General features: G+C 49.6%; 1 protein-coding gene and 1 long non-coding RNA gene across 17 annotated transcripts in view; one reads left to right on the top strand and one right to left on the bottom strand.

Moving 5' to 3' along the window:
• BIN1 (bridging integrator 1) overlaps nt 1–1,960 on the bottom strand; it is a 50,423-nt gene extending 48,463 nt beyond the window's left edge. For all 14 annotated transcript variants that reach the window (XM_047772143.1, XM_047772127.1, XM_047772130.1 and 11 more), the window contains exon 1: nt 1,827–1,960. In XM_047772143.1, the coding sequence (XP_047628099.1) occupies nt 1,827–1,910 (84 nt within the window). In that variant the 5' untranslated portion in view covers nt 1,911–1,960. The remainder of the gene's footprint in view (nt 1–1,826) is intronic.
• Nucleotides 681–25,719, top strand: LOC125123024 (uncharacterized). Of its 3 annotated transcripts, XR_007133959.1 has the most exons (5): nt 681–1,750; nt 2,635–2,753; nt 9,483–9,608; nt 10,632–10,730; nt 21,782–22,047. It is a non-coding gene; the product is annotated as an uncharacterized LOC125123024 (long non-coding RNA). The 3 variants fall into 3 exon arrangements; XR_007133960.1 differs by lacking the exons at nt 681–1,750; nt 21,782–22,047 and adding an exon at nt 25,469–25,719 and having other exon boundaries at nt 2,137–2,753; XR_007133958.1 differs by lacking the exon at nt 681–1,750 and having other exon boundaries at nt 2,137–2,753.

Genomic DNA, 25,719 nt, shown 5'->3' with positions numbered 1-25,719 from the left:
GGCCAGCATCCATAGCTGACCAGCTGTCAGCCAACTGTCCGTGGCCACAGAACAGGAGCTAAAGAGTGAGGGTGGCAGCTCAGTGGGGTCAGCAATGACAGGGAGGGAATATAGCCCATGCCTACTGCCCCCAAAATTACAGAAAGATGCTGCTGCAGAAACAAGGCATGAGGGGCAAAGGGGAGCCAGGGAGAGTTAGAACCTCACTGGTGTGAGGGCAGGGAGACTGTCTCAGCTTCCCTCTGCTTCCATTCATCTTCCTAGGCCATGCAGGGGCAGGAAGCAAGCTTTGACCCAGAGCTGCCTGCTCCAGGCACCTAAATGGATTACCCAGTCATGGGAAAGGGAGGGGGGGAAGCAAGGGAAGCAGCATCTTACCCCCCTCCCTCTGCGACTGAGGCCTTCCCAGCCCCCAGCCAGCTATCTGTGGGGCTCTAATCCCTCTCTCCACCCTGGGGAGGAGGACAACTGGGGCGGGCCGGCTCTGGAGTTTGGCTGAGGGCCCTTCCCTCCACACATACCCACCCACCTTCTTAGCCAGGACCACAAGGATGAGCAGCAGGACTCAGAGGGAGGTGCGGGGGAAGCTCTAGCCCCCTCCCTCCCATCACGTGGCTGCATCCTTAGGGAGCCCGCAGGTCTCAGCTGCAAAAGTCATTGTTTATAAACAGCCACAAGCCTAGCGGGGGGAATGCCGGCCTGTCTCTGGGTTCCCGCCCGGCTGTGAGTCAGGCGGCAGAGGGGACAGACCCGGCCAGGGGGCACAGAGGGGCCACCCGGGCAGAAGCACATATTCTGCAATCTCAGATTTCAGAGTCGGAGTCGGCAGGGGAAGTGGCGTCAGCAGCTGGCGTGATCCAATTCAATAAACCAGAGGTGGCTAGGGACAGAAAGCCGGGCGGGCGCGGACCCCCGCCTCCCAATCCTGCATTTCCTGCACAGTCAGGGTGCCATGGGAAGCCCCGGCTCCCTCCCCGCCCCGCCTAAGGCCGGCTGCTGAGGAGTCAGGTTTCCTGCGGTGCCCTCCACGTCCCCCGCAGTCTGCCGCCCCTCCTCCGGCCCAGCTCGCCACCCGGGCTCCCAAAGCCAGAGCCGCCTCCCTCTCCCGCGACCCCGGAAACGCGAAGCCCCTGCTTTGGCCAGGGCCCCTTCGAAAGAGTGCACAGAGCTCTGCTCCCCGGGGATCCGGCCGGAGCTTCCAGGCCGCGGCACCTCTCGGGAAAGGAAACCTGACCCTCCTATGGCCCGCGGGGACAGAAGGTGGAGAGGGGGGTGAAGAGGAGGGAACGGCGGGCGCAGGAAGCGTCTGGAGGCCTGGAGCAAGAGCGCCGGCACCCGCGAGCGGAGGGGCAGCCTCGGGATTCCCGGAACTCAGCGACCCCTGGAATAAGGAGCAGCCCCTTCCCCAGTGCTGGCCCCACCTGCAGGGCCCGCGTGGTTCCAGAGGGCTAGGGGCGCCACCTCGCCTCCCAGCCTCTGGGCCTCGGCGCCCAGGGCAGGGTTAGCCTGGACCTCGCTCGGGGATTAGAGCGTGGGCCGCCGCTCCTCTGCAGACGCGCGACGAAGATACAGAGCGACCGGGGTGGGGGTGGGGGTGAGGGGACAGCTGCGCCCTCCCCTGCCCCCGCCCGGGCGAGAAGACAGAGGACGAGAACGGGAGAGGGCACCCAGAGCGCCGGGGGGCGCAGCCCCTGTGTATCCCGAAGACCCTGGGCAGCGCTCGCCGGGAGGTGACAGCTCCCGGCCCCGGGTGAGGACCGGCCTCTGGAGCGGGGCGGAGGACAGGTGTTCGGACCGCGCGGAGGCTGCGGCTGGGGCTCGCTCACCTTCTCCTGCGCGCGAGTGAGCTTCTTCTGCACATTGCTTGCGATCTTCCCCGCGGTCACCCCCTTGCTACCCATCTCAGCCATTGCGGCTCAAGCTTGCCCGTGGCGGGCGGCGACCTCCCAGCCCCCGGCCCCGGGCCCCGGCTCTGCTCCACGCCGCGCAGCAGAGCGCCGAGCCGACTGGCGGAGGCGGAGCGTCCGCCCGGCGAGCGAGCGAGCGACGCGGGGACCGAGGGAGGGACGGACGAAGGGAGGGAGGGGGAGGGGCCTGGCCTCGGATGGCGGTCAGTGCCCCCCGCCCACCCCCTCTGGACGAGACACTGCCTTTTAAAGGGCCACCCCGGGCGCCCGACCCGCTCGGCTGGCGAGGAGGGAGCGGCGCACACCGCCGCGGCTGCTGCGGTGGTGAGCTGGACTCCAGGGACCCTCCACTGACACCGCCCCGGGGCGGGGACTAATACGGCCGCCCTGAGTCCGGCGCTGCTGCGGGCCCGGCTTTCACCCAGAAGTCACCTCCCGCAGCCCAGGAAAGCAGGCCAGAAGGAGGCCAAAGGCGCTTTCAGAAACCAAAGCTCAAGTGCGGCGGTGGCTGCTAAGCCCCCGGAGTCTGAAGTTGGAGCGCGCGGCCGGAGCAGCCTCTTGGTCCGGGGCTGACCTCTGGCCCCGCTCCGGACGCTCGTCCTCCTCCTGGCCTCTAGGAGCCACCTTCTCGACCCGGATTCTCGGGCTCCACCGTTCTCTGTCCCCCGTTCTCTGTCCCCCGTGCCTAGTCCCTTGCCAACCAGGCTCTCGTTCTTCTAATTTGCAGATCACTGTAATTGTAATAAAAACAGCCTGACAGCAGGGAGCGCTTATTGTGAGCCTGGTACTCTGCTGGGTGTCCGCCGACAGGCATTGTCTTCGGTCAGTCTCCACGCAGTCCCTAAGGTAGGTACTATTATTTCTCCCATTTTACAAGTGAGGCAAGGCAGAGGCCTGGAACTGGACCTCTGACTCCCCGCCTCAGGCTCTCAACTACCCCACAGCGTAGCCTGGGTTGTCTTCTACACCGTGCTGGAAGAAAAGTGATTAATGGTCATTATTCAAAGGGAAGATAGTTATTGGTAGCCAACCAATGACAACTTTGCCAACACACCAATGACATGTCGTCAAAATGAATAAATATATATTGGGTCCACTGACCCCACCTACGCCCCTCCCCCAAATCAGGTCGGGGTCTTGAAGGGTGCCAGGCACTTTGCTGCCCTGGAGGTCAGGGCAGGTCCCCAGGGTGTGGACTGAGGTGAGTGGAGAGCTCTAGGGCCCTGCAGAGGAGGTCCAGACTCAAGGAGCACCTGGCAGGAGCCAGGGAAGGGGTCCCTGGGAGGCTCTAGCAGACCATATGCCAAGCCCCCAACATGTGGAGAAACTGAGGCCCAGGAATAAAAAGATCGGCCTGGGTTCCCTGGCAGGGCTCCTCTGCCCTCTCTCTGGCCACTACCCCAGTTTTTCCCTAGAAGGCTCAGCACTTTCTGGGGTTATTATTATGCCTATTTTGCAGAAAGACAGACTGAGGCTCTACAGCTGCTGAAAGTCAAAGATAAGTGGAGATTCAGACTCGGGCCCTCCCACATTAAAGCCCTCAGCTGACAGATGGAACCACTTCCCAGGAAGAGTTCCAAACACTGCATTCACGGAAAGCATTTTATCAAAATTATTAGTGTAAATTCATGCCCGATTCCTGAGTTACAAAAACAAAACCTAAACAGTGCAGTTTCTAAAGCAGATTACTCCTGAAAGTGCATCAAGCTTTCTCCTCATGGTCCCTCTCCTCCTAATTTTATGTTTGACATTTTTCTAACCATTCTCTGAGAGCAATTTCTTCCAGCCCTCCTCTGAGGAAAGCAGGAAATGAGCAGGAGTCAAATTGTATTACCGTCAGCCCCAAAGGAACAGTGGCAGATTCTGCTTCGCTGGACTTTGGTGTTTCAAAATATCCCTTGACAGAAAAATTGGAAGCAACTTGAATGGTTATCAAGACAGGAGGAGCTAGACAGCACAGCAACCGGAAAGGCCATTAGGGGATCATTTTAAACAATTAGAGAAATAGTGTAGCAAAATGAAAATAAGGCTTAGGTATAATTATGAGTGAAAAAAAGAAGATGAGAAATTTTGTGTGCACTACCCTTGAAACCACATAAAAATAAACGTAAATACTCATGATCAAAGATTCGAAAAAACCACACACAAGGAAATAGTTGTGTTAAGGTCAAGGCATTATGGCTGTTTTTCCCCTTTAATTTCCTAAATATTCTCTAATATGCTATGTTGCCTTTATAGGCACAGTAGTTAACAAATCCAACTAGGAACCATGAGGTTGCAGGTTCGATCCCTGGCCTCACTCAGTGGGTTAAGGACCCCACGTTGTTGTGACTGTGGTGTAGGCTGGCAGCTCCAATTCAACCCCTAGCCCAGGAACTTCTGTGTGCCACAGGTACTGCAGTAAAAAGAGGATAAAACAAACAAACAAAAAAACAAACCAACAGATGTTCTCACAGACTTCGTCTAAGAATATAACAGATACAAAATTTCTGGAAAGCAGTTATCTAATATACATTAAGAATCATCGAGGGAGTTACCTGGTAGCTCAGCAGGTTAAGGATCTGGTGTGGTCACTGCCATGACTTGGGTTGCTGCTGTGGTATGGGTTCAGTCCCCAGCCTGCGAACTTCCACATGCTGTGGGTGTGTCAAAAAAAATTTTTTTAAAAAAAAGGACTTCCTGTCGTGGCGCAGTGGTTAACGAATCTGACTAGGAACCATGAGGTTGCGGGTTTGATCCCTGCCCTTGCTCAGTGGGTTAAGGATCCAGCATTGCCATGAGCTGTGGTGTAGGTTGCAGACGCAGCTCGGGCCCTGCGTTGCTATGGCTGTGGTATAGGCCGGCAGCTACGGCTCCGATTCGACCCCTAGTCTGGGAATCTCCATGTGCCGCGGGAGCGGCCCTAGAAAAGGCAAAAAGACCAAAAAAAAAAAAAAAAATCAAAAAAAAATTAAAAAAAAAAAAGAATCATCAAAATGCTCACATTCTTCAGCCATAGAATCCCAAGTACAGGAAATAACTTAAAATTGTAGCAAAGCTCTAATACATAGATGTTCATCACATTCTAATTGTACAAAACTGAGGACAGGATGTTTGCTAATTGTTCTTGTTACTATTTGTGTTCACTCACTCCCTCAGTCTTCAAACACTTCCGAGCCCCTACCAGTACCAGTCTTGGGCTTGGCTCTACCAGTTGGGGTGCAATGGAGCCCCTTCCTCTGGAGTTGATGTGGGGTGCACTGGATGGGGTCTGGAGTGCTGGAAGGTTTTGAGGGAGTGATGGTGACCACCTGCAGCAGGTGTCGACAGGAGAACTGTGAGGGGAGCCTGGTGCCTAACAGAGCCCTAAAATAGCGAGGCAGGAATAAGTGAGCAGACAGGCAAATATCTGACACACTCTTGGTCTATGTTTCCTCTATCCCCTCAGTGCCAGTCCTCCTGGCCCCCCAGCTCTCCACAGTGGAGACCTCCAGCCTGCCTGTCCAGCCCACCCCCAGGCCTCTGCACAAAGGTCTATTACCAGCTGTGATTAAGCAATAGTATAGCCAAACATGAAAACAATAATGTGATGGGAAAATGTTATGATGTGTTGTTAATAGAATAATGCAGGACATTAAACTGCACAACGGTAAAGTGCCAACTGATATTGCAGCGTGGTTAATAGCTCTGGGTGGAGCAGTTCTACATGGGTTTGATCTTTTTTTCTCTTCTTCATTTTTGATTTTGCAAAATTTCATACTGACAAGTTGAAATGAGGAAACTGTTTCAGGGATGCTGGTTGGGACCCACAGTGTGGTGGATCATGTGCCATGCCTGCTGGCCTGTATCTCACCGCAATGTCAGGGGAAGTGATTCTTTTAAACCATGAAGAACTCAGATGAGCCAAGGGCAGTCCTCCTGCCCCTTGGAGAGAAAAGAGCACCACACGATGCTTTCCTTCTGTCCAAGAACTGAAGTAGGGGCTTGGAGCTGCCATCACCATCCTCATTCTCACATGAAGCAAGATATGTTGTCATCCTCCTCTAACTGTCAGGTGACCCTGTGTTTGACAGCAGTGGGACTTGCTGCCATTCTCTTACCAATGGAGACCTGGAGAACAGGTGTCCCCTAAGGCACCTGGCTGCTGCATCCTGTGCTGGGATGGCCTGGCGCCTGGCCATGTCCAGGGTTAGGACTAGAACATCTTCGGAACTTCCTCCTGGGACCGTGGGCTTCACTCTGAGACAGGGAGGATGCAGAAGGAACTGCGGGCAGAACCAGAGAGGATGTATCTTTCTAGAAGCACTATGTCAGGACAGTATACGTGTGTTATGGGATCCCGGAAGGGTTCTCGCTCCCTCTCACATGTACAATGTCACTATGATATTGTGGGAGGGCCAGCAGATCTGGAGTCAGCTGTCACTGCCTCAGTTTACTACTTGTCCACCCTTGGGAACATTATTTAAACTGCCCAAGTGTCATCTGCTGTAGTGGGGTATGTTACAGTCTTTAGACTATTATCTTTGTGGAAACAGAGCGTGATATATATAAAGCCCCTGGCATACTAGAAGTGACTGTAAATGGTGACTCTACAGTGAGCAGCAGATGCTATAAGCTTAGTCTGCCCGGCCAGCCATCCTGCTGCCTTGAGGAACCCCTGCTTCCTTGCTTGCTGTGCTTTGCTGCCTGTGCTTTGCTGCCGCCCTGTCCCTGGACCACAACGTGCTCAGGCCCCAGTGGACCATTCACCCAGGCTCTGACAGCAGACTCAGGGATGTGTGCAGCACCCTAGCAGAGCCAGTCTTTCTGGGGCTTGCAGGAACATATGCTTAGGACACGGCAGTCCCTCTTCCCACTGGGGCTGGTAAGATGGAGAGTGTGAAGCCAGCTTGGTCACATGTGGAAGATCCTGCCTGAAAAAGGCAGCCAACAAGAACTGAGAGCTGGCAAGGTGGGGGGCGGAGAGACAGACCTGACAATATTGTTTGAGAACCTGGTTCCAGTCACGCCTGAACCCTGCCCACTCCCACCTCGCACAAGCCAACCAAACCCATCCATAATTTTCTCTTGCTAAAGCCAAGTTGAGGTCACCTTGAATTGTCATGATTAAGATGATGTTGCCAAAATAATGTCTTTCTGAGACACAACACTGCTGAGCCCCTAATGCTACAAGCATCTTCAAGTTAGAGTTTCTTGAGCACATTTACCCAGTCCATCTGAAGTGAGAATAAATGTCCAAACTTGGATAGATTTTAGGAAAAGTGGGGAAAAAATAATTACACTGGCATATTAGGCCCAAACTAGGACTGTCTGGGCAAATTGGGACGTCTAAGTACCTCATTAATGGGTGGGTGATCAAAGTACAGGTGGAAAGAGGTTCAGGACGTGCCATTCACAGCCTGTACTCAAGTTGGTCCTCGGCGATGGTACATCTGTTCATGCAGGCCTGGAAGCTTCCTGGAGGACACCCTTGCAGAGACGGGAGGGTGGCCTCCAGGGCACTTTTTGAAAGGACAGCTGGCCCCAAGCTTCGCCTCCTGGCTTCTAGTCTTGCCCACTCAGATGCTCACCAGTTTAATGGGGGCCCGTGGAGGGCCTGGGGTGCAGGCCAGTCACCGGGCCACCAACCAGCCCCAGGACATCTTCAAGGCCTCCAGCCAAAACCAGCTACTCCTTTGGGCCACCAGCAAATGGAGTCTTCAAGGGCAAAAAAAACGTGTGTAAGGTAATCAACTTCCTTGCTCCTCCCCTGTGTCTTTAATCCTTTGTTGACCTGCGTGTGGTCTGTGGCGTGGCTGAGAAGTAAAAGAGGGTAACAATAACATAGGCTCCAGAGCCAGCTTTGTCCTTCTTAGTCCTTGACCTTGGGCCAGTCAGTGCCTGCTCCTTTCAAAAGAGGCAATAATCACACCACGCAAGGCTGTTGCTGAGGATGGGGGGTAACCTGGCTGTCCCTGCCCACAGCTTGGTGGCCTCGGCAAAGGGTAGTTGCTGTCCTGAAGTCAGGATTAGTGTCTCTTCGTTCACCTGGTTTGTGGCCCTCCTTGCTGGTAAAACCGAGTAGGCTGACCTTTGCCAGGTTTACAGATGGGTAAGCAGAGGTGCAGGAAAGCAAACAGCACTTTGCCCAGCCCTTCTTCCATAAATCATGGCTGAGTTCTTTTATTTTTCTTTTCCTAGGGCCAAACCTGAAGCATATGTAAGTTCCTGGACCAGGAATCAAACTCATCCCTCCACATTGACCCAAACTACTGTAATTGGATTCTTAACACACTGCACCACAGTGGGAACTCCCTTAGTTCCTTTAGGAATAAGAGTCCTGCCTTTGGAAATGCTCGCTGAAGATTTATTATAACTGTCTTTGTATTATCCAGGGAAAAAGTGGTTTACTAAATAAAATGTCTTGAGAAGATTGCACATGCACATTTTCAAGCACTTCTAAAGTTTCATTTATCTACAAAAACCAGTAAGTAAGTTATGGGAAGGGACACTAAGGGGGTTGACCAGTTCTTTGAAACTGGGCTTCATTTACAGTGTATAAGGGACCCTTTAGGAAAGCATTTTCAAGTGTGTAACAAAAGCCTTACAAACACTGACATCCCAAGATTCACTGAAGAATATCCTTGAAACAATTGTAAGTACCATGACATTCCTTACAGGAAAAATAGTGAAAAGTTGGAAATAGGAGTTTCCGTCATGGCTCAGCAGAAGCAAATCTGATTAGTATCCATGAGGGCACAAGTTCGATCCCTGGCCTCACTCAGTCAAAGATCAAGCGTTGCCATAAGATGTGGTGTGAGCTGCAGATTAAGCTTGGATTTGGCGTTGCTATGGCTGTGGTGTAGGCCAGTGGCTATAGCTCCAATTGAGCCCTAACCTGGGAACCTCCATATGCTGTGGGTATGGCCCTGAAAAAGCCAAAAAAAAAAAAAGGAAAGTTGAAAACAGTTTAAATGTCCAAGCATGGGATAGTTAAGTTAATTTCTAAATTTTGGTATGTTTTGAATATTAAGCTCCCATTAAAAATTGATAAATAGTACAGCAGAAATTGACAGAATAATGTAAATCAACTATAATAAAATTTTTTTAATTTTAAAAAACATGATAAATAGGACTTCTTCAAAATTTAAAAATTTATGCTAAAGATACCATTATGAAAATGATGGAGTAATCCCCTCAGATAAAAACTAATCATGATGTAGATGTCTAACAAAAGACTTAGATCCAGAATATATAAACAATTGTTGTAACTCAATAACAAGAAGGCAAACAATCCATTTAAAAAAAAGGCAAATGATTTAAAGAAACCCTTGGCCAAAGATGGTGGCAGTGAGCACATGAGAAGATCCTAAACATTAATAATCTTTAGGGAAATGCAAATTAAAACCACAACTAACTAACACTACACACTCCCAAAAATGGCTAAAATTTAAAAGACTGATAACACAAAATGTTGATGAAGATGTGGAGCAACTGGAACTCTGCCCAGAACCACCTCTTTCTTCCATTGTATCAGATTCCTCCTCCTTTCCTCGTGACCAGTATTTCCTTTTCTTTCTACCCGCCCCACCCACCTGTGCCTCTTCTTCTACCCAGGTTCATTGTATATGCCTGAGAGCTAACTGTGGGCCCAGCTGCGTTTCACCCTAAAGGTCCTGTGGCTGCAGACACACACCTGGATGGAGCAGTGCTGCCCAGCGCATCCCACCTGTGCCCATACAGGTAAGGGCACTGGGGTTTTGAATATGTCCTTCCTGAGGACATATGCACACATACCCAATATTCCTGCCTTCATCTCCTCACCTAGACTCCTGCAACCCCTCCTTACCCTTCAGACCCAGCTCATGGTCCACCTCCTCCAGGGAGCCCCTTCCATTCATGGAGCTTGGGCAGGTTAGGTGACCCTCCTCTGTGCTCCCAGAATGCTGGCTGGCCTTTTGCACACACCTAGCAACCCTCCAACAGCCATTCTGCCATCATGAGGGTCAGGCACTCTGGGACCCAGCACTTCACCCTCTACACCCCTCCTGGCATGGCAACAACAAGAGCTGGGAGAGGAGGCTATGTCCCTTTAGGGGGAAGAATCATTTCTTGCTCAGACTCCGAGTTGATCAGTGACAACCCCTGCATGGAATTGTGGTCACTTTTGAGGGGACATGACATGCAGTTTAAGAACCACGGCTTCCACCTGAGGCTCCTGGGGGGCAGCGACTGGGTCTGATTAGTCCTGACCCCTGACACCCTCCACCTAAGCACAGAGCAGTCACTCAGCAGATATACCCAAGACGTTACCACTCCCCCTGGCCCTGGACAAGCCCCCCTCCCCCAAGTTCACGGAAGGCACTCAACACCCAAGGGCAGAGACCTACCTGGAACTGATGGCTCATGGGTGAATAGGCTTCATTCATTCAGAGTCACCTGCTTAGGAGTTCCTGCTGTGGCACTGTGGTTAAGAATCTGACTGCAGTGGTTTGATCCCTGATCCAGCGCTGTGGGTTAAAGGATCCAGAGTTGCAGGGGAGGCGCGGATTCAAACCCTGGCCTGGGAACTTCTATATGTCACTGGTGCGGTCGTTAAAAACAAAGTCACATGCTTTTTTGTCTTTTCACATATGCCCCTATGTCCCACCCTTGTCACCTTCTCTGTCTGTCTTAGTGATATTTGCTGTAGTAATTATTCTGCATTTGCTTATGGTTATGTCACTGACCATGCATAACACACTTACTTCCTCCTGACCTGTACAGCTTCTAATGCCAGCTTCTACCAGACCAGCCTTGTTCCCAGCCCCCAGGAGCTGCCAGAGGCCCTGAGGACTCAGCCAAGCTCTAACTGGTGGACCCTGGGTAAGGGGTGTGGCAGGCATACCCTGGGTGAAGGGGTGTGGGGGACAGATACTGGGTGAAGTGGTGTGGCGAGCAGACAGTATTGCATTCACAGGGTGCAGGTGGCCAGCATCACCCTTGCGATGAAATCATGTTTCTCACATTTTATATCTTACAGAGTAGGACATGGAACATAATAATAGTTTTTGTTCATTCTAAGTAAACATCTGACAATGTCCAATTCAGTGGGTTCCGCCCCTAAAATACAACAATGCTTCCTTAAATAAAAAATGGCTGAAAAGATGTGCATTCAAAGGTAATGAGGACAGATCTCAATCTGCGGTCCTGGCCATGCAAGAAGGAACTGCCTTCCCCTCTTCCTCTTTCAATCTTTTTCCCACCTCAACTCCCCCCAACCCAGCTCCCAGCCCTCCAGGCTCAAAAGCCCTCATCCTCATGTGTGGGCTCCTAGCAACTCATGTACCTCACTTCATGCTCCCCTTTCTCTCCAGTCTGGGGTTCCCGTGTCACCCACACAGCTTCCTCTTGTGACAGCGTCCCCTCTGGACAGGCATAAGGCATCACTTTGCTTCTCCCTCCTGTTGGAGCCACAGGTCCCTTTTGAAGCTCCCCTGCCCACTGCCCAGCATGCCTTACGTGTCATGGCTGGGGGCTCTGGACAGGGTGACTGACCGCAGACCCTCCCATGCCTGGATTGCTGTCTCTCTCCTTGTCCCCAGGGACTGGTCCTAGAGGCAGCCTGGGGAAGCATCCACATTGTCTTCTCTGATTCTCCATGATCCCACCATCAGAACAGCTTTCTGACCTGTCAAGAAGAACACCTGCTTGAGACTGGCCAGGTAGCATCCCCAGCCTACTGGCTTCTAAACAGTCACAGGCTCTTAAGAGATAAAAATTCATTCCTGGAGACCATGGAAGCAGAGACTCCTGTTTGAACCAAGGAGGGTAGGGAGTAGCAGAAATCGCTAAGGGGAGAAGCAGTGATTAGCATTCCAAGTATACACACACACAGAGTTTCGGGTGTTTTACAGTGGACTAAGGCCCTAGCACAGCCTGCCTCCAAGTGCAGACAAAGGCTGGGGAGAGTTAAGTTCAGCCTCCCAGGCAGGGAGCTCTTGGGCCAGCATTCAGCCAGCATAGAGCTTTGGACACAAGGACACACACGCAGGAGAATCAGGCAGGCCCCTGCCCACAGGAACCCTCAGCCTGGAAGGGGACCAGCGGTACCCTACAAGGCTCCACCTTTTGGGGGGGTGTGATGTTGCCTTTTGAAGAAACCAGCTCAGTTGTCTCGGGGACCATCCTGTCTTTTCTCCTCCTCCTCCTCCTCCTCCTCCTCCTCCTCCTCTTCACTTACTACCATTTGTGGCTATTATACCACCTCCTTATTCTGGACATGAAGAGAAAGTATTAAGCATTTTTACTATCTTTTTAGCAGGAAAAATAGAAAGAATGGTAGAAAGCAATGATTTTGCAGTCACCAGTGAAAGAATGGCTCTGGCTGTGGGTCCTCAATTGATGCTAAACCTCCTCCGGCTGAGAGCGTGCTAGGGAGCAGGGATCTTCAATGGGGCCAAACCGCTGTCCCCTCTCACATGCTAATTGTGAGATAAAACGTTCCTTCACAGTGGGAAGAGCAGGTTGTCACTCCTCAGCCAAGCAATGAAACTGAGTGTCACCACCAGTAGGATGGCCGAGGCCAGGCGCCTTCGCATAGCGTGTGGCGTCAGGGAGCCTGCGGATTCTAGGGTTCATTACCACTGAGCCACAACAGAAACTCCCTATATATTGGACTAAACTATTAAAGAGAGTTTAAGAATTGTTTTCAGGAGTTCTCATAGTGGCTCAGTGGAAACAAATCTGACTAGCACCCATGAGGACACAGGTTCAATCCCTGGCCTTGCTCAGTGGGTTAAGGATCTGGCGTTGCTGTGAGCTGTGGTGTAGGTCATAGATGAGGCTCATATCTAATGTTGCTGTGGCTGTGGTGTAGGCCAGCAGCTGTAGCTCCAGTTCGACCCCTGGCCTGGGAGCCTCTACATGCAGGTGCAGCCCTAAAAAGCAAAAGAAAAAGAATTGTTTTCAGTTCCTTTGTCCTTACATGTATAGGCATGCTGAACATGCCCACACTGGGAGCTCAGTATAGCTGAGGGTCCTGCCCTCCTGAGGTTCCTGCCTGCCCAAGTTGTACTCAATCACAGCTTTCTCACTTTTGTCTTGGTTGCCCCCTTGCAAAGGATGCTTCAACCCAGCATCTCAGTTCCTGGTACCTAAAACGCATCCACAGCTATGCACATGTCTATACACACTTGTTTCTAACTCTTTGCTTCCCACTCTTCTCTTCCTTCTTGGCTTTACATGGTGATGTCACGAAGTTAGACTATGAGAGCTGGAAAGCCCTCAGATACCATCCTGTCCAGGATTCTCACTAAGGATCCTGGAAGCCCCAGTCCAGAGATGGAAGTGGACTAGCTGGTGGCCACACTTCTAGTCACACAAACCTCCTGCCCCCAGGCCTGAATCCTGAACTGAACTTTTACTTTCTGTATCCTTACAAATGCTCTATTCCACAATCCCACCAGAAGGGAGAGCAGGAGGAACAGGGCTGGGGCTGACAGCAGTTGGCTAAACCAACAGGATTTCTCTCCCTTGTTCCCTGCTGCTTCCCTTTAAGAGCCTGGGAGAGGCTCTTAAATACTTACTTCACCAGTCTCCCCCAGAACCAAGTAGACATTTGGCACAGAATTGGGACTTAAGTGAAAATTATCTGGGATTGGGAAGGTTTCTCCTTTTCTTGATTAAAGGGAAATGTACAGCTTTTCCTTCTTCATGCTGCCTTGAATGCCAATAAAATGTCTGGTGCCACAGCAGCTATTTCGTGATCATAAGACAATAAGCAAGAGACTTGCAGATAAGCTTGCACTGATATCATGAGTTGCTGAACCAATGCAAGCAGTTACCTAACGTGAGGAATTTGCTCTAGGCCTCTATAAAGAGGATTTTTCTGTTCTTTATAGCAGAAAGCTTTTTTTTTTTTTTTTTGGCTCTTTTTGTCTTTTTAGGGCTGTACCTGGGGCATATGGAAGTTCCCAGGCTAGGGATCGAATCAGAGCTGCAACTGCCAGCTTACACCACAGCCACAGCAACACCAGGTCCTAGCTGCATCTGTAACCTACACCGAAGCTCATGACAATGCTGGATCCTTAAACCACTGAGCAAAGCCAGGGATCAAACCGGCATCCTTATGGGTACTATTCAGGTTCTTTACAGCTGAGCTGCAACGGGAACTCCAAAAAAGCATTCTTAATTCATACATACACAAACCACTTACAAAAAACTTAATTTAATAGGCATTTACTGGAGTTCCCATCGTGGTGCAGTGGTTAACGAATTTGACTAGGAACCATGAGGTTGCAGGTTTGATCCCTGGCCTTGCTCAGTGGGTTAAGGATCTGGCGTTTCCGTGAGCTGTGGTGTAGGTCACAGACTCGGCTCGGATCCCGCGTTGCTATGGCTCTGGCGTAGGCCAGTGGCTACAGCTCTGATTAGACCCCTGGCCTGGGAACCTCCATATGCCACAGGAGCGACCCTAGAAAAGGCAAAAAGACAAAAAAAAAAAAAAAGGTATTTACTGAGCACAATCATGAATCCGAATCTAAGGATCTAAATATGAATAAGACATTGTTCCTGACCTCAGGGAATTCACAGCACTGAGATTGTATTTTTGTTCTTTGCATTTTATAAAATAATTCTATAAAATAAATGTTACAGATTCTATATAATAATATATCAAATATAAAAAGTTATAGATTCTGTAAGATAAATATTAAGGTGGGTTAAGCAGAGGATCAGAGAGGCTGAAGGAATTTGCTCAAGGTCACACAGTACTTGGAACTCACACCTGACCCATACAGGACAGTCAATCCATGAGCGTGCAGACCAGCAACCAAAGACCTGATGGACAATGATGGTGAACCCAAGGGACCAGAAGCCTTCACTGGCCCCTTCCCTAGGGTTCTGGGGAACTCTGGTCAGCAACGGATGCTAACATGAGAGGCCTGAGGTGGAAACACTCAGGAGTGAGATAACACGTGGAGAGACTAAGCAGAGAGACTAAGATACTGAGACACTTAGAGAAAGATTGAGTGGAAAGCGGGGGAGGGGAGGGAAGCACAGTGCACACGGAATGCAAGAGCAGAGCCGCCCCAGGCCAAAGTGAGGGGCAGCTGGCTGGACTGACAGCAGTCCCAGGAAAGACAGAAGCTGTAATGACATCATAAGAAGCAAGAGGGGGCCTTTTGGGCCCAGACCAGGAGCAGAGACACCGTGGACCAGAGCAAACCCATCCTCAGCCTGTAAGAATGTGGGCCAGGCACTGCTCCCTGAAACCAAAGCAGCTTCACCTGGTATTTAAATGACAGACACTAACTGAGAGCAACTAGCAGAATCTGTGACACATGCAGCTGTAAATCAAGGGCCCTCCTGTCCCTGTGCCCACCTCCCCACACCACCCTACCCCACACTGCAGCCCCTTCCCCCAGGACACTCACCGAGCACAGACCCCCAGGAGGAGAGCTCCTGAGAGTAGGGTTCTTCGTCCCTAGTACCCCAGGCCCTGACCACAGCACAGACCATGCACACTCCTGCACTTACCCCGTGACCCCCACTGAATGCTGGCTCTTCTGGAAACTGAGACTTCAAATAGCCTTAAAAAGCAAACAGACAAAAATAGGACCCATGAGTTCCCCCTGTGGTGCACTGGGATCTACAGTGTCTCTACAGCGGCAGGAACACAGGTAAGATCCCCGGCCAGCAAAGGGGGTTAAGGATCTGTTGTTGCAGCAGCTCTGGCTAGGATTTTGATTCAATCCCTGGCCCAGGAACTCCATATGCCACAGGATGGCCAAATAAGAAAAAAATATATATAAACCAAACCTCTGTTCTGCTTTTTAAAAATTCCCTTTTCCCCTTTTCACTTTCGAGAGAAGTAAGGGAAGAGGACTGGGGAAGGGTGCAAGAGGAAGGTGGAAGGAAAGAAGGGAGTCTCCGTGCTGGCTGGGAGTCCACCTCGGGGCCAGGGCCAGAGCAGCTGCTCATCGCTGTGCTGGAAAAGTAACAGCCAGCATCTCCAGCAGGGCTCCAAGGAGGCGCTGGGCTGATGCTTGTCCTGCCTTATCTGTTTAACCCTCGTTTCAGCCCTGTGAGGTGGGTAGATCTCACCCCAGTGCACAGAGCAGGAGACTGAGTTTCAGAGTGGATGAGTGCCTTTTGCACATCTCTCAGTTAGCCAGAAGAAGGGCAGGCTCCACGTCTGACTCCAAAGCCTGAGTTTTGGACCCTACACCAGACACTGCACACAGAAAGTCCTGGTGATTCCAGCCTGTACACATTGCTCGACCCACACAATGTGACTAGTTGTCAACATATAGCAATTAGGAGAGTTTACGTAAAAACTCACATTACTGGATTCTCTAGAAAAATCAAGGTAGCAGACCCCACTGGGCTCACATTTTTTCTTGGCAGTAATTGGCTGAGCTGACCCCTTTGAATCAGACCCTGTTCCCTGTTTTCTCATGGTCCTCATCACAGTCCACTTGTCCTCCTCCTCATCTTCTCCATTGGCCCACACATTCCATAGATGGCCACTCCAAGCCATGTGGATGGACAGATGGCTGATGAATGGTTGGATGGACAAATAGATGGACAGATGGATGGACAAATAAATGGACAGATGGATGGACAGATGGATAGAAAGGAAGCCATCTCAGCTGCCTGTCCAGGAAGTATCTAAGGACAATAGACCAGCATCCTGTCAGCCACCTCCCCCAGTCCAGGATGTCTGTCCTGACAAGTCAGCCTGGCTTCTCATTCCTCGTCCCTGAGATCCAGGCACTGAGAATCCCCAGTACCACATAATGGTTCACCCTGAATTCAGCCATCTCTGGCCATGTGTCAGAGCACAGGCAGATGCCCTAGAGAAGCCCACATGTGCAGGAAGGCAGATATTCATTCATTCATCCAGCTGTGCTATCACACAGACTACACCTACTCCTGAGTCTGTTGTGAGGCTGAGATGAGGTGAGGCAGGCAATTGCCTAGCCCCGCCCAGTGCCCAGTGCAAGTTGGACACAGCAGGTGGGAAGCCAGGGACTGGTGAGGGGGGAGCTGGGCATGTGAATAGATGTCCGCTGGCCCCAACGCTGGCCCAGATTTAAATGGAGAGACTGAGGCATCAGTGAACAAAGAAGGCCTCGGAGCTGGTTGACTGAGAGAGGGTGGGGCCTTGGGAAAGGAGGAGAAGTGGAGGAGGCGGGTGAGGGGATAAATGAGGGTGCTCTGGGGGTCAGGAGCAGCCCCCCTCCACAGGGAATGGGGTATGGGAGATGAGCCAGGGGCTCAGGGGAAGCTTGTGCACTAGTGTCTGTGTCCATCCACAGTGTGAATGAGGGACAGAGGTTGACCCCAATATTAATGATGTAGGCACCTTTCAGCAACAGAATAGGAGCTCTGATGAGGGGTGCATATTACACCCTGGGGAGGGAAACAGGAGCCCCACAGGGTTTGGACACTGCTTACTCAGTGTGGGTGGGGAGGGGGAGGCAGGGGCGGTTGTGGCTGCCCCAGGATAAGCCTGGATGCCTCCTGGTCTGAGAGCTGTAGGCAGTGCCTGGAAGTCCTCCCCCCACCACTTGCATCCTCCCACACGCGGTTCCCTCACAAGGCCCAGGCTGAGAGGAAGCTGCCCATGAGGCTAGTGGTGATTTTCCCGGCAAGCTTGGGAGTTCCTGACATACTAATAATCTCTTGCTGCTGAATGTGCAGGATCAGATAGAAGCTGCTCCCCTTCCAGAAAAACAGGAGGCACCTTTAGGAGGCCCCTGCCCTTCCACTCAAGGGTTTCCTCTGGCAGAGCCCCTCTGGACAGAGCCCTGGCTCTGGAGAGTGGCCCTGGGGGCTGGTGGACACTCCACATGGAGGTGGGCTCAGCCTGGCAGGCCTACAGGCCACCTGGTGTCACCCAGTCCCAGGTAGAAAGAAAAAAATGCTGCCTATCTTTCCAGTTCTACAGGGATCAGGCCTCCAGTTGCCCCTAGATAGCATGCCCTGAGGGGGACTCAGGATGGAGGAAAAAAAGAACATTCCTGCCTTAGTTATATTGACCCTTAGATAGTTAAGATGGATGCAGACCTCGGGAAGAATTTCAGATGACCCCAGGTCTTGCATCTTCCCCACAGAAAAGCACTAAACTTAGCAACTTGAGCTGTCTGCTTTCCATGATTAGCAGTCATCTTTTGTTGCTCGACGACATGTTTTTCCAGCAAAAAAGCTCCTTTCTTCTGGCCCCTCTCCCACCTTTTCAGGGCAGCTCCTCAGAGCCGTAGCCCTCAGTAAGTTCCCCAAAGACAACTCAAACTCACAACTTTTGTGTTGTAGGTTTCTTTCAGTCACACTGGGGACAGGCCAGTGGTCTCATCACAGGCACAAGGCTTGAACCAACAGTGAAAATTCACTGCCAAGGGCCTAGGTCCCCCCACCCCTCCCCAGCCTGGCACGTCCTCTTACTGGGGAGGGGGGGCCATGCCACTGGAAGCCCAAGTTCTTCTCAGAATCTCTGGGTGAGGCTGGCTCAGTGCAAAGGGAAATGCTTGGCCCAACTCAAGACCCCATCCTGGAACTATGTCACCTTGATGCCCATCTTAAGTGTGGCTCTGTCATGAGGACCAGGAAGGCAGACTTGTGGACCAAGCTCTGTACCCTCCCCACCCCACCCCCACTCTCCCCCAGCAAGGCCAGAACAGGAGTCTTTTGGGCTGATTCCCCTTTTCTGACCACCTCTCTGATGACGCACAATTTCTCCAGCCAGGTCCCACCGTGCTGCCCACCTGTGGGCACCCTGGCTCAGGCAGGAGGCAGCAATAACTACAAATGAGGAGAAAACCTAAAATGTTTGATCCTAAACCCTGATCCAACAGACTTAAACCAGAAGGCAGGTATTGTCAACATCACAGCGTGCCTGGAGCAGGATAGACCCCAGGGCACGGATTCAAGGCTTAGCCACAACACTTGTGACCCAGGTGTACCCCAGGCTCTGTGATGCTTCCCCAGTGTTGGCTTCCACCACAGGCTGCTTGGGGACCTGGGGTTTCTCCTCCAGCACCCAGCTCTCCCGCCCACTCTCCTGGAGAACAACTATACCTGGTGCGTGTGTGCATGGTAGAAGACACAACAAAACCAGGCACACTCACAGCTGTGCAGCCACCACTGTGTCCGGCCCCAGAAAAATTTCATCAGCCCAGGAGGAGACCCAGAGTCACCAAGCACCACCCTCCTCCTCTTCCTCTCCCAGCCTCACCCGCGCATCTGCTTTGTTTCTATAGATTTGCCAATTCTGGACACTTCGTGTGAGTAGAATAATACAATGGGTCGTCTTTTTAACTGTCTTTTTAAACTCTGCACCATGTTTCTGAGGTGCATCCACATGGCAGCTTGGATCAGTATTCCACCCTTGCTGTGACTGAATAATTTTCCAGAACTGACAGAATTTCAAAAGCTTCACCCCAACTTCTCCTCCATCTCATTGGGGAGGACTAGGTCATGTGCCCATCCCTGAACCAATTAGCAGCCAGGCCGCTGAGGTCGCCCTTGGGACTGGCTGCCTATGCTGCATGTCAGACCATCCAGGATCTTCCAGAAGACATGAGCCCCTGCCCTGCCAGGGAGATGTTGATTTAATTAGTCTAGGGTAATGGCCTGAGCATTTGGATTTTTTTAAATTGTTGTTACCCTCATTAAAGTTGGAAATGATAAGAGGATGATGATAAAACAAAGAAGTTGGGAGATGAGCAGAGGGAGCGGGAGGATGGGGCCCCAAAGAGTGGGGAGACCACTTCCCTCATTTCCTCATCCCAACTCGGGCTGGACCTGCTGTGGGCAGGGCAGCTTCCAGTCCTCTCCTGAAGGCCCACACCTGCCAGTGCATGAGTTCAGGGCAGGGTTTCCCTACTCAGCTGTGCGCTGGACCCCGCCAGAGTTCCTGAGGTGGGCTCGTGAGAGCAGGATGTCCTGGCATCTGCCTGTGATGGCTCTGGGGGTATCAAAGGCTGAGAGCCACCAGCTTAGGCATTAACCCTTCTGCTCCTCGGACTTTGCCCAACTCTGGACTGTGGCTTCTGGAGAGCCTGAGGCCTGGAAGGTGAGGTCAAGAGGAGAGGGGCTCCCCACCAGGAAGAACCGGCCCTTGGCTGCAGGCCCACGGTCATTATTTAACTTCCTCTCTGTCTCTGGCCTCCCAGCCCTCTCACTGCTGTCCCAGTTCCCCTTGGTGCTGCCAGCTCTGGTCCTCCTGGAATAGCAGCTCTTCCAGGCTGAAGAGGAGGTTTAAACTACCTTTGCTGTCTGCACCCATCTTCCCATCTGCCCCTTCACTCTGGAGAAAAGACAATTGACCTAAGAGATTAAGTTTGCTTTTTTTTTCTGGAGGGTTTGCTTTTTATTTGTTTATTTTATTTTATTTGTTTATTTTATTTTATTTTGCTTTTTAGGGCCACACCTGTGGCATATGGAAGTTCTCAGGCTAGGAGTCAAATTGGAGCTACAGCTGCTGGCCTACAGCATAGCCACAGCCACACAGGATCCGAGCCACATCTGTGACCTACTCCACAGCTCACAGCAACACCAGATCCTTAACCCACTGAGCGAGGCCAGAGATCAAACCCACAACCTCACGAATACTTATCAGATTTGTTTCCACTGCGCCAGTTTACTTGTTAAAGGACAGCATGGTGAAGAAAATAAAAGTCACCAATGATGGCTTTTTGCAGTGGTGCTGGTACATTTTCAACTTGCTTATTCCTGGGACACAGGAAAGGTCTTGTTCGCTTCATGATATTAGCACATGCTGAATTCTCTAATTCATTTTAACCACTTACCAAATGACTCTCTTGGGTTACCTAGGTAGAAGGTTATACTATCTGCCAACAAGAAGGGTTTCATCTTTTCCTTTCCAGAATGTATGCTTTTTATTTCCTTTTTTGGTCAAAGGAATGTCCATTTTAAGAGACACCAAAGTGGAAAGGTAGTGTCTCTCCTCCCCCTCCCAATCCCCGGGGGCTCTTCCCTGGGAGGAGTCCCTATGACCAGGGAACACTTCTACAGAGTCTGTGGGTCTACAAACACCTGTGTTCTCCCCAGGAAGCAGTCTCCCTGGCTAACAAAACACTTTAAATTAGCTGCATAAATGACAGCCATTGCTAATGCTACAGATTCTGGGTGAGGAGTTTTTCAGAATTCTGGGGGTTGTTTACCTCTGCTCCAACCATGTGGGGATCTCAACAGGAAAGACTCAAACAGCTGGGTGTTGGAGTCAACTGGGGGCTTCTTCATTCACCTGTCCAGCTCCCATGCTCTGCCCAGCCTGTTGAACAGATATCCTGCATGTGGTCCCTCAGGATGGCTTGGATTTCCTCACATCATGGAGGTCCGGTCTTCAAGAACAGATGCTGAGGAAGGCAGATGTGCACGAACACTTACGACCTGCCTTCAGAAATCACATAAAATCACTGCTGTCAAGATGATCACAAAGCTCTGCCAGGTCTCAAGGAGTGGGGCGCACACACACCCGCCATGGGAGGAGTGTCAAAGAATGTGTGGCTATATGTTCAAACTACCAGAGGAATAATATCACCACCTTTTATTTTCCTTGTTTGTTAGGGCCAAACCTGCAGCATATGGAGGTTCCCAGGCTAGGGGTCAAATTGAAGCTGTAGCTGCCAGCCTACACCACAGCCACAGCAAGCCAGATCTGAGCCGTGTCTGCAGCCTACACCACAGGATGCTAACGCTGGATACTTAACCCACTGAGCAGGGCCAGGAATTGAACCCATACCCACATGGATGCTAGTCAGGTTCATTTCCGCTAAGCCATGACTGGGACTCCAATATTACCACATTATTATGTACATTGTCTTGTTTTTTATGTATTATATCTTGGCAAGCTTTTGTACATACGTTTGTATAAAGTTGATAGAAGGCTTCCTTATTCTTTTTTACAGCTGCACAGCAGTCTCTTACAAGAAGGTACCTTACTTTGTTAAATCAGTCGCTGCTATGAACCTGGATGATTTCCAGACTCTGCTGTCACAACAGTAGGACTATGCAGATCCTCAACCACAGGCCTGCAAGTGTATCTGGAGGGGAATTGTTCGGTAGATGCACCCCAAGGCTGCCCCAGGGTATATCCCCAACAGCAATTCGAGTTAATATTTCCCCATGTTGTGTCCAAACCAGTGTGTTGTTGGATTTTTTTTATTCTTATCAACATGGTAGGTGAAAAAGTTCTTTATTCTTTATTTTGTTTTTAGTTGTGATAAAATACACATGACATACAATTTGCCATCTTAACTGTTTTTAAAAACTTAAGTTCAATAGCACTAAGTTCATTTCTACTGTTGTGCAACCCATCTCCAGAACTCATCATCTTGCAAAACTGAAACTCTGTACCTGTTAAACTACACCCCATCCCCTTCTTTCCCAGCCCCTGCCAACCCCCTTTACTTACTGTTCTGTGAACTTGACATCATGAAATTGAAATTATACGGTATTTGTCTTTTTGTAGTTGGCTTATTTCACTTAGCATAAAGCCTCAAGATTTATCCATGTTGCAGTAGGTGTCAGGATTTCCATTCTTTTCAACGCTGAGCAGTACTCCATTGTGCATATGTACCATATTTTGATTCTCTATTCATTGGCTGATAGGCACTGAGGTTGCTTCCAACTTTTGGCTATCGTGAATAATGCTGCTATGAACATGGGTGTCCAGATATCTCTTTGAGACCCTGCTTTCAATTCTTTGCAGTATATATTCAGACATGGCATTGCTGGATAAAATGGTATTTCTGTTTTTCAAATTTTTTGCAAACCACCGTGCTATTTTCCATAGTGAATTAACAATTTTGCATTCCCGACAACAGTGTACAAAGGTTCAAATTCCTCTCCTTCCTCATCACTCTTTGTTACTCTCTTTGTTGTTTATTCTAACAGTAGCCATCTAATAGGTGTGAAATGGCATCTCACTGTCACTTTGATTTGCCTTCCTCTAGTGATTACTGATGTTGAACACATTTTTGGTGCTTACTGGCCATGTCTTCTTTGTTGAATGTCTATTCAAGCCCTTTGCACATTTTTTAATCAGGTTGTTTGTTTTGTTGTTGTTTAATTGCAGGCGTTATATCTTCTAGATATTAGCCTATTTTCAGATGAATGATTTTCAAATATTTTCCCCTATTCTGTAGATTGAATAGTTACTCTGATGATTGTGCCCTTTGATTCAAAAACGTTTTTAAGTCTGATGTAATCCAACTTATCTATTTTTACTTTTGTTGCTTGTGCTTTTGGAGTGCAAGAAATCATTGCCAAATCCATGTCAAGAGGCTTTTTCTCTATGTTTTCTTCTAAAAGTTTTATTGTATTAGCTCTAACACTTGGCATTTTAATGCCTTTTTTTTTTTTTTTTTTTTTTTGCTTTTCAGGGCTGCACCCACAGCATATGGAGGTTCCCATGCTAGGGGTCCAGCTGCTGGCCTACACCACAGTTATAGCAACATCAGATCTGACCCACGTCTGCAACCTACACCACCCCTCATGGCAATGCCAGATCCTTAACCCACTAAGTGAAGCCAGGAATTAAACCTGCAACCTCATGGTTCCTAGTCGGATTCGTTTCCACTGCACCACGACAGGAACTCCCCCCCTCTTTTTAGGGCCATTCCTGTGGCATATGGCAGTTCCCAGGCTAATGTCAAATCAGAGCTGTAGCTGCCAGCCTATGCTACGGCCACAGCAATGGGGAAATCCGAGCCTTGTCTGAGACATACACTGCAGCTCATGGCAATGCCATATCCTTAACCCACTGAGCTGGGCCAGGGATTGAAACCACATCCTCAGATACTGAGTTTCTTAACCTACTGAGTCACAATAGGAACTCTGTTTTAATTCATTTTGAGTTAATTTTTGTATTAAATTCAGTAGCTTTCTCTTGGATTTATTTTCACTGTGTTAGAGAACATCCTCTCACAGGTGAGACTGAAAGTGATTTATTTTATCATCATTGGATGCCTGGAATTGTCTTTATATATTTTACCCTCATGCTTGAATGATAGTTGGCATGGTTCAAATAATTTTCCCTGGGCTTTCTGAAGACAGTCTAGCATGCAATGCTGCGGTTGAATCTGATGTGAATCTGCTTTCCTTTATGAGTGATCTCTTTTGCTTTTCTTTATCCTTCATGTTCTAAATTTCATCAAAACATGTCTATTCGTCATCTTATTTTCTGTTCTGCATGGTCTGTGATGGGCCCTTTCACTACGAGGACTTGTGTCTTTCCCTGACATGAGAAATTTCCTCATGTATTTTATTACAGTATTCTTCATGTCCACTCTCTTTATTCCTTCTTACTGAAACTTCTATGGAATGGATATTGAAATTTCTAAATCTATTCTTCATATATCCTAATCCTAACTTGTACCTCTCTCTCTCTTCCCACTGCATTCTAGAAGTTCTCAACTTGATTTTCCAGCTCACTTATACACCATTATTCACATGGCATATAGATGTTCATAGATCATCTATTGAGTATGCTCTGAATCTTAGTTTTTGGGGGGTTTGTTTTTGTTTTGCTTTGTTTTCCTTTTTATGGCTGCACCTGCAGCATATGAAAGTTCCCAGGCTAGGGGTCAAATCAGAGCTACAGCTGCAGGCCTACACCACAGCTGCAGCAACATGGGATCTGAGCCGCATCTGCAGACTAAGCAACCACTTGTGACAATGCCAGATCCTTAACCCGCTGTGCAAGGCCAGGGATCGAAACTGCATCCTCACAGAGACAATGTCAGGTTCTTAAACCAAGGAGCCACAATGGGAACTCTGCTTTTGAGACTTCATTTTTATTTCTGAGATCTCAGACTGTTTTTTCTCATAACTTACTGAGGATGTTTATGCTTATTCTAAATGTTTACTCCGCCTGCTCTGTTCTCATTCATTGTGCTCTGTGCCTCTTTCTTGGTAGTGTTCTTCCTCAGTGTTTTATGACCCTTGGATGTGAGATTATTTTTTAACCTAACCTACAGATAATGTCTCCAGTCACTATGTGAGAGGTAAGACAGTGGGTAAGAAAAAAATCTGATGGAAAAGGGGTGCCAATCCAGTGCCCATTCTTCCTGGGTGCTGCCTTGCCTCTCTGGCTTAAGTGCCCTCATTTACATGATGGAGGCAGATATTTCTGCTACTGCTGCTATTTGACTAAGCAGGAAGGTGGGCTGGGAGAAGTAGGTAGCTGATTGTCTTGGTTGTTCCTACAGCAACATCTTAAGCCATTACCCTACCAGATACCACCATCCCCATCCACGGTCTTCAAGCTTGAAGAACCTTCAAAGCTATGTCTCACCTTCTTTGGCAAATCTCTCCTACACACATTTTGGCCAGTGGTTTCTTTCTTCCAACTCCACCATACTTCTTCTTTCAGGAATTCCTAACAATTTCAAATCCACTGAGGTTACCACTTCTTGTTTGCCAGAACACTGATGGATTATATGTATTTATCTTTTCTGATGTTTCTAAGGATTTGGAATAGGAAAAAGTGGCTGGAAGTCAGTCTACCACTTGGAACTAATTTCCAAACAGATTGTTCGAATGCTCAGAGCAACCCTATAAGCTCAGTATTCATTATTATTCTCATTTTGCAGGTGAAAAAGCAAGCTTAGAAAAATATATGTAATTTGCTTGAGATTTCACTGGGACTGGAATCCAAGTCTGTTCAACACTAAGCCCAAGCTCTGAACCAGCTTCCAATGCTGATGAACTGATGGTAACAGAGTGGTCTCCTGATTATTGATTGTATCCACCAACCTCCAGTCTCATGCCTCTGGACCATGCTGAAGGACTGTGTCTCTGGAACTCTCCCACCCACCACAGCTCCTAATTCTTTTTTTTTTTT

Source organism: Phacochoerus africanus, chromosome 3 (assembly GCF_016906955.1).
Source record: "Phacochoerus africanus isolate WHEZ1 chromosome 3, ROS_Pafr_v1, whole genome shotgun sequence".
NCBI lineage: Eukaryota > Metazoa > Chordata > Mammalia > Artiodactyla > Suidae > Phacochoerus > Phacochoerus africanus.
Note: the sequence above shows the minus strand (reverse complement) of the source record. Positions and strands in the feature narration are given on the sequence as shown.